Raw genomic sequence first — 9,084 nt, forward strand, 5'->3', positions numbered from 1 at the left:
CAGTTAGCCACGTGGCCAAAGACGTGTTCTTGCTCACTCACTGGCATCTCTCCTCTTTATGCAGGGGAAAAAATTTGAGATCCAGCCAGACGGTTTGCCCTCTGCACGGAAACTAGTTTACTACACAGGTTGCCCCTTCAGGTCACGGCACTTGCTGCAACTCCTCAGCAACAGCCACCGGCTCTTTCTGAATATCCAGCCAGTGTTGAAGCAGATCCAGAAACTGGAGGAGGCTGAAGGTATGTGGCAGAAGAGCAGGTGGCTTTGGTAAGGGGAAGAGTACATACAGTATGTTAGGCTCTGCCGTTGCTTCACAGTGGCTGCTCTCTAACTAATTAATGGTGTTTCTGCCTTACTGGGTAGACGGTGATGAAGTAGAAGTGTTAGATTTGTTTCACATTCATTACTGGAAAGTGTTTATGGTTTCTGCCTTGCCTAGACTGCGATCAGAAAATACTGTATATCAAATATCAGTACTGGGAAAGCCTCTCCCTTTAAGTAAGAGGGGGTCCTTGCTGTCTGTACTCTGAAGTTGTGCACGTTTGACACACACTTCTGAAAGGAAGTAGTTTTGAATAGAAAGCTTCCCATTGGGATAGTATTTTCTTGTGTTCAAGCAGCAGTCAAAATTATGAGCCTCTGTCTTAAATCTCTAGTGCCTCTTTACTGTATGGTGTATGCAATTTAGTCTGTAGTATCCAACAGTTAAGGGTTTGTTTCTGGCACCTGCAGCTCCTATCTGAGAGCAGATCAAAACTCCTAGAATTTGTCCTTTCTGATGGGGGGATCCACTCCATGTCCATCTTGTCAACTCCAAGGAGTTTACATCCATCTCTGAAGTGGTGGCCCATGGTTGCGTGGAATCACTGTACGAGGCAAGGTGGCCATTGGTTTCATCCACCTTGGTTATTTCTGTCTTTTCCTTCAGTGGGGTTATAGAAGTGGCCTTGAGCTGTGTGGGAACAACTAGTGCCATGTGCCAGCAACCTTTACAAAGGCTCACTAACCAAGTGCGTGTGGGCAGAAGGCTCAGATTGCTTTCACAAAGCTTTTGCATTCTTCAAGTCCCTTTTTGGTGACCCTTTGTAGTTCACTGTTTGGTCAGATAGCAACATGGCAGTGCTTGTGATAATTGCAACTAAACAGGTTCAGTATTAAAAATGTTGCCAAAAAATATCTGGAGTCAAATTGAGATCTACCGCTTCTCTTGCTTGGCATATATCCTGCCACCTGATTAGCTGCTATTTGTTTTTCCTATTTGGTAGTGGCCTTCTTAGAGGCTAGCTCATGTGAGCACTCGCTTCTCCTGGCTTTGTCCTTCAAAGAACAGATTTCCGTCTTCTCAGAAGGCTGAGGCATGGCAGACAGCAAGGCTTCCTTGGACTTGTGCTTCCTTAGAGCTGCTGCCCTGTCCTTGTTGGCATTTTGAAATCCTGTTCCTTGCCAGACACTGTCAGGAAAGCTCTGCTAACATTTTGTTGCCTGCAATTCAGCGCTTAAATAAACATCTTACAACATTGTGGTAATACCTGGGGACGTGATTCAGGTGCCCAGACACAAGTGTTTGAAGTGCCCTGGTACATCCCCCCTGCCTTTTAGCTTCCACTTCGGGTGGGACAGATTTCTTCTAAATTGTTTTGTATCTCCTAGCTTCTTGTGGATTTCTTGTCCACCTTCAGCGTGCTTCTTTTCGGGTAACAGAAAAGCCATGGGAGAAATCCTTAATAAATGTCAGCCATGGAGATCCCATTCTTAGCTGTCTCCACACATTGGTGACTCTCTTGAGAAAAAATTGATGTATTCTGTTTTAAAGACTGAACATTTAGGTTAGGTAAAGAATTCCTGCTTTTTTGCATTTCCTTCCTTCTGGAAGACAGTATTTTCTGTATCATAACCGCCTCTAGCCGCTTGTCCTAATTCAGCAGATACTGGTTTTACTGTAAGGATGACTGTAGTTCTGTTACAACCAGCGGGGGACCCCAATGTCTGTAGAATAAGCAGAACACAAAACTGTCTCTTCATTTATTTGTTCAGTAGCTGCAGCCATTGTTTCTTCACCATCAGGTTGTGCCAGTCCCAGAACTTACCAGTTTTGTTACCCTTCCTTCCGTCTTGCTTAAAGTTTCCCCTGCTTTCTCTCCTCTTTCTTCCTCAGAGAAGAAGCGCTACCGGGAGTCCTATATCAGCGACACGCTGGACATGGACCTGGACCCGTGCGACAAGAACTCGCGCGGCAGCGGGAGCAGCGTGGGCAGCCGGAGGGATAACCGCCTCTCGCGCCAGTCCACGGGGAGCCACGGCAGCTCTCACACCTCGGGCATTGAGGCTGACTCGAGGCACCGAGTGTCAGTGGAAATGTCGGTGGATGAGCCCTTCGGCATCGACCGAGTGCACAGGAAAGAGAAATCCTGCAGCTCGACCATCAGCTACGGTAGCTCTGGCATTGACAGTGGCAGTAAAGGGAGGGCTGAAGATGACTCTCAGGATGATGGTAAGGAATTTGGAGATGCAGAGCAACTTCTAAGCCTGCTTCTGCTCTCTGCAGGAGAACGGAGTGTAAGAAAACGTGAAGCAACTCGGAGCAGAAGTGTAATGCTAACCCTTCTCCTGCCACTCTTTTCCTCCTAGATCTTGAGCTGGCAGTAGATGAGCCAGAGGAGGTGCCTGTAGACGAGCCTTTAGAGAGAGACCAGTTAGAGGAGACCACTGTGGAAGAATCTGTTGAATCTCTTCCTCTAGATGCTGATAGCTGCCAAGGTGAGATGGCTTTCTGCTTCTGTTGAGTGCTTTTCTTGAGGCTGTAGCATCAGGAAGATGTTTGGGCAGTAATCTGAGAGATCTAAGAAAGCTGTGTCTTCTTCCAAACGAAGTGCTAGTGCTACTTACTGTCCTACCACAGCAGTATTTGAAGTCAGCTCCTCTAGAGGTTAAAGGCCAGCACCGTATATTGTACAGTATTACTTTCCCCTTTGCTCCTCAAGGTCTCCCCTTTCCCAGTTTAGCAAGTTACTGTGTTCATACTCAGTTAACGACAAAAAGATAACTGAGGCAAACCTTTTGTAGTGAAGGATTTAAAATCTTGTATACCACAAGACAGCCAAGGGGTTCAACCACAGATTAATGGGCAAGTTGCAGGAATTAATAGTTCAAGTTTTGTGGCTTATGTTACGGGGAATGCTAGACAACGGGTTCATGCAGAAGCTGTCTGGCCTTAAGACATACAGGCTTCGTAGCAAATCAAGATGGGCAAATATGGGACAAGTAGGTGAAAAGCTGTTTTCTTGTGAGCTTTTAAACGTTGCTTCTTAGGGACAAAAAGGAGTATTTGTGAGCAAAACTCTCAGAACATTGAGGGTGCTTAGTGATGTATGCTCATATTTGTAGGATAGCGCTGTCTGAATGTAGCCTGTGAGAACAACTTCCCTTTTCTGCCAATAAAAACTCAAACCTGTAACACTTCTTATTTCCTCCTCCTTTGCAGCTGTAAATCAGGAGTCACTGTCTGTGGTGCAAGTCACACTAATAAAAATGAGAGGTCAAAGTGTGGAGTCCCTTCATCAGGTAAGGAGTGGTGCTCGGCAGGAAGGCCTGTGTGCGGGCGTTGAACCAAAGTCTAGTGTAATGGAGACAGCTGTAAATCAGGTGAACTTGATGGGTCTGTATTTGACTGATTGAAATGGTGTAACTGAAAACAGCTGTTGGCCAATGACTGCTGTTGGGAGTAGGATGAGAGCAACATTTGGGTCCAGAAAAGTACTGAGAGGTTTGGAGCGACCAATGTGGAAATCTTGCAAGCCAGCCATCATCTGCCTTAGGCTTCCAGACAGGAAATGGAAAATAAACCACTTGCAAATTTTCAGCACAACGTAGAGCCAAGACCATCCATGCAGTTTGGATGTGGGTTGCAAACTTGATCATCTTCCTGCTCCTGAAGCCAGAAGGAGCTCACATCAGAGCAAAACCAGATGCTCAAGCTCTAATTGCTATCATTTGTGTGATTATACTATGTGTATGCTGAAGTCTTTGTTGTCAACATTTTATTTTCATCCAACCCTTGAGAAAAGACAACTATATATGGTAAAATATGTCATATCGTAAGTTGGACTTTGGAAAAAGCTTATTAAGTTGTCTTTTTAAGGCCAAACAATATCTTTTTGAGCTTGTATCCGCAGGGGTGGAAATGTTTAGTTTCTTTATGTAAAAAAAAAAAAAAGCCTCTGGCTCTAGTTTTCTTTCTTGATCCACATTAGCCTTATCTGCTAAAAGAATTTTAAAAATCTATTCATCCTTTTGCCCTATACTCCTAGATTTTTTTCTGAACAAGGACTTCAATCACTTTAAGACTTTTTTTCACTTCTCATGCTTCTTACTGGACCCAGTCAAAAATGATAAGGAATTTTCACTTATCAGCAAAGTACTCTGTTAAGTGCTGTAAGAGGTGGAAAAAATAACCAAGCTTTTATTTCTAAAGCTGAACGCTGTGCAGTACAAATCATAAAGTAATTATTTCTGAATTTGAGTTGAATGACTTAAGACAGTAAGGCAAAGAGCAGGCATCTTGTTTAAAGTACTGGTTTTATGTTAATGCTTTCACCAACACACACTTAGGCCGTTAATTGATCGGGAGGCATCTGTTTTATAAGAGTGTTTCCGATCAGCACAGGACTGCTTAAGCAATTAAGAGACATCTCTTCCCCCTGATGGCACTTGTACACATCAAATACTGTATTTGCTTAGTGTTGCATGGACCATGCGGTGTATGCCTGTTTCTGAGAGCACAGCTGAGCCAACACGGATTTCCTCAGGGTAGTTTTCTAATTCCCATCCAGTGTAGGTGAGAGACTTAGTACTGGGAGGCGCTTCCCTGTGGTGCTAACAGAAGTGTCTCGGCTTAATATTAAAATTAGCATGTAGAAGCTGATTATCAAGACAGAGAGCAAGAAAAAACAGGTGGGGAAGTTGGAAATGTCTTGGATGGTCAGTAATGCCTCTCTAGAGGCCACATCACAACAGCTTGTGTAGCGTGACACCTTTCTCTGGGAATTACTGCTGCTTTGTTGCTCTTGTCGTCTTCATTTCTGAGCAATGTTATGTAGACTAAAGTATATGTTGCACTTAGTGAATTTTGGATGCTAACCCATTAATTTGCATGGTTGCTCTCAACTTTCCTTTCAGCTCCTGAGACTTCAAGTAGCTTCATCTTGGTGTGTTCAAACAGTTGGGGTACTTTTTTGATGCACGTATTAGCAGAACCGTGCAGTCAGTGTAAGTGTCAGGTTGTTCAGATGTTGTTAATACCTGTCCAGTGTTTTGTCCACTGTACTTGATGCAGAGGACATGGTGTGTAGAGATTAGGATCTGGTGCAGTGAGGCAGGGTGGCGGAACACACTTGTCATTCCTTAATACTTCATAGCTTCTTCATTAAGCCAATATCCTTCAGAAGGCTGGTGGGGCTGTTTGAAGGAGTGGAAGAACAATTTGGAAAATTTGAAGCATGCATAGCCAGCATCCTTAGGCAGTGTCTGAGCTCATTATTGTTATTCACGTGCATCTTACTGAACTGGCAGGTCAAATCGCCCAAAGGCAGGAGCTGCACGGACCAGCACAGCCAGAGTTTGGATGACATCCGCCTTTACCAGCACCGGCACCCGCCACTGAGTGCCACGCTATCTTCGGACACGTCCCACAGCTACACGTTCGGCTGCAGCCTGGAGGATAAGCTGTCTATCTACGGCTGCGTTTATTCCACAGCGGACTGCAAAACCAAGTCTGCCCTTTACGGGAAGCGATCCATGAACTGCCTCTCCTTGGATCTGCTGGGAGAGGACCAGCTGCCAGAGGAGTTCGTGGTGTAATGAGATTGGAGCTCTTCCATACCAGGAAACAGCACACCATGGAAATATATACCTCATTAACACGTGTGATGTCACTGGGTCTTGTAGGAGATTGGGCAGCTTTGTTACTCAACTCCGTAATCAGTAAGTGGCATCGCTTCTGCAGACCTGACTACAGGGCAAATCAGCTGGAGTGTAGCACTTAATGTTGGCATTGGGAGGGTCTGGTAAGCAGAAAATGGAAGTGGGCTGCACCATTAGTAGTGACCAAAAAAACCCACAAAACAACCCAAAACTGGACCAAAATTGATACTGAGCTGGTGAAACAAACCTTGTGTCTGAATTGATTTATCAGAAAGATATTTACAAGGTCCATGGCTGTTTAGCTTCCTGCTTTTCTCTTGTGGTCCATTTATGTTAATGCTACTATACAAATAGTTTGGTTGTCTTGAGCTTGTGCTGCTGCAACACTGCCAGCAGCTGTCAGGCCAGGATATACTCTGAGCGTATTTGGATGTCTGTGTATGGAAAAGTCTAGCCTTTTCTGATTGTAATGCACAGAAGTTGCCTGTTTGCTTTACTGGGAGCAAAACTTGCTCTGCCACGAGTTTTTCTTGTTTTGTTTTTTGTTGTTGTTGTTTTGTTTTGATGTAAGCATCCAGCCAAATACAATGTAGGTTCTGTGTTTTATTTTATTTTTTAATGCAACAAATGGAACTGTCTGTCAGCTGTCTCTACTACTGCCATGGTATAGATTGGTAAATAAATCCCTATATCCGTGGGAGAGAGATGGGGGAAGGGATGAAACAAACAGACATCTGTGAGCTTACAGAGGACAAATAAGAGCACTAGATGACTGGCTCTTGAAGACAGGAGTGTGACTGGAGAATTTGTCCGGGCATGATCACCCATTAAGTTGAATCATACTTTTTATGTTGTTCTTTTCTTTATTTTTCATAAAACTATTCCTTAGATTTTTTTACTCTGCGTTGGGGGGCAAGTGTGGACTGGAGAAAGTCGCTTTGGATAGGCAAAGTTCCTAGTGGCTGTGTTCAACTTTGTCCTGCATGGGTCACGCAGGTGTGCGTGAGCGATGCTGTAGGGCCTGTGATGATGGAGGCACGGGGGAGATCGAACCGGGGGTATTTTATTGGGTGATTTTGAGTCCTGTGGAGCTGGCCATGCTGGCTCTTGCCAGGAAAATAGCTGTAATTATGCTGTTTGATTAAGGCATTTGTCTGGTGTGGAAAACACCCTGCTGCCCTGTTACATCCAAATAAATGTATAGTTTTTTGATTTCGTTCCCTGTCTTCCCCCGCTGTTCTACCCCTTCCCCATCAATTCCCAACATTTGGGAAGCTTGTACTTAGATCCATACGTAACCTGCTTTGGACAGCAGGTGGACACTAACTGTTTTTTTATGGCAAACTAGAAGCCGAATGATGCTGTTGTGCTGATTGGGGACGTATGTTGTACAGTGTTGATCAATCAGAAGATGAAGATGGCTGCTTTGGGAAAGGAAGGAAGTCAGACCACAACGAGGGAGGGCTCAAGCTGCTGCTTTGACAGGCTTAGCAGTTGTCTGGTGAATCGCATTCCTGTACACTGTCAAAATAGCAAATCTGTGGTCTGTCATCTCACTGTTTCTATGCAAGCGAATGCGGTGTAGAGACAACATCAGGCCACCAGATGCACCTGTATTTGCTGAAGTGACATCAGTGGCTGTACATCCTCGTAGACGAATCTAGCACAAACTCTTAGCCGTATGTTTGAATGAATGAATGATGGACACAACTCACTGTAACCACAGCTTAATTGACTGTGCCCTCTTTGATCACGCTGTTCTTTCTTCTCTTAATGAACGATTATGTGTGTGTTCACCATAGCCTTTTTTCCATCCTTGCAAGCAAAGCCAAAATACCTTTAGACTACCTGAAGTACCTGAATTTACAGTATCAAAAAAAAAGCTCTCCTAAGTGGACCTAAATGGTGAAAGGACATCTGGCTGCTTGTGAACAGTCCAGTCAAGACTTCTCTGATACCTGGGACCTATTTGGCCATAAGCTGTGGGAGATGGGCACCTCCAAGAACCAGGAGGAAAGTGGCAGTGCTGCAGGGAGCAGCTTTGCTCTTGCACCTGCCGCAGAGCTGGAGGGACGGCTCTAAAATTCAGCAGGTATCATTATTTGGAAAGGTGTCACAAAACAGGCATGTGTTCCACGTGCTCGCATCCATGCACATTTGTCTCAAAGACAATCACAGTCATGCCTGCCTCAGCCTGACCAGTTTACTGAAGTGTTTATTAACCATTAAGCCGCTTGGTATTTTCACAGCTACCAAACATTAACTAGAACTGGTGAAATGCTGCAGTCCTGGTGTTGCTGGTTCACAAAATATACCAGTGCCTGACAGCAGTGTAATCGGCTCTTGCATGAATCTCCATTGCCTTGTATGTACGTGGGGATTCCCTGTATTTATTCATGGCTGGTGAGGAAGGCAAACGCTCCAAGTCTGTCTTCATTCAGTGGTCTACGCAGCTTCCCCCAGCACTGTAAGTCACAAATGTGTGTGACGGGGAGACTTTTTTTGTGTGTGTAGACTGAGAATGAATCAATGAATACCTTACAAGCACTGTGAATATCCATTATGCAAGTTTTTGTATTCATATGGAAAAAATGTTCCTGCTAGTAGTAGATTTTTTTTGTCTTTCTTTTATTATTTTGGTTTGATTAGATTGGTAGAGGGTAACATGTAAGCATTTACCAGCTGATGTTAGAAACTAGCTGCCAATATTTGTATATATTTGTAATATACTCGTGGTATAATCACTCTATTTTAATGGTAAAAGTTTCTCCTTTCTATGAAAGGAATTTCTTGTTTAAAAAAAAAAAAGTATATGTACACCTGCAATAAAGTATTGACAGAAAAAGGTAGTTGTATATACAAATTTCTTTCCTTCCAAGAGGTGGATGTCAGTAATGTCTTCCATTTGAGATAGATAGGTTGTGGAAATGAATGTGCTGCTGGACAGTAACCCATGCATGAGCTCAGCTTCCAGTGGAAAACCATAAACACTGCAGTCACTGGAACAACTCCTTTTCTTCCCTGCCAGCCTCGGCAGCAAGTTGCCAGAGGGGCCTCTGTCATACCTTGAGGACCCAGTCCAGCCGGTTGGAGTCAGCTGGAGCACTGATGGGGGCTGAATCTAAGTAATGAGACACGGGACACGTTAAGCTGCTCGCAGTGGTT

The 9,084-nt window shown here is 44.3% G+C and overlaps 1 protein-coding gene across 7 annotated transcripts in view; it reads left to right on the forward strand.

The window, feature by feature from the left end:
• The window catches only part of FRMD1 (FERM domain containing 1), a 38,496-nt gene extending 31,365 nt beyond the window's left edge, over positions 1-7,131 (forward strand). For all 7 annotated transcript variants that reach the window (XM_048045912.2, XM_066994119.1, XM_013194658.3 and 4 more), the window contains 5 exons: positions 65-239; positions 2,156-2,491; positions 2,629-2,757; positions 3,482-3,561; positions 5,569-7,131. In XM_048045912.2, the coding sequence (XP_047901869.1) occupies positions 65-239; positions 2,156-2,491; positions 2,629-2,757; positions 3,482-3,561; positions 5,569-5,856 (1,008 nt within the window). In that variant the 3' untranslated portion in view covers positions 5,857-7,131. The remainder of the gene's footprint in view (positions 1-64; positions 240-2,155; positions 2,492-2,628; positions 2,758-3,481; positions 3,562-5,568) is intronic.
• The last annotated feature ends 1,953 nt before the right edge of the window (positions 7,132-9,084 follow it).

This window comes from Anser cygnoides, chromosome 3 (assembly GCF_040182565.1).
Source record: "Anser cygnoides isolate HZ-2024a breed goose chromosome 3, Taihu_goose_T2T_genome, whole genome shotgun sequence".
Classification (NCBI taxonomy): Eukaryota; Metazoa; Chordata; class Aves; order Anseriformes; family Anatidae; genus Anser; species Anser cygnoides.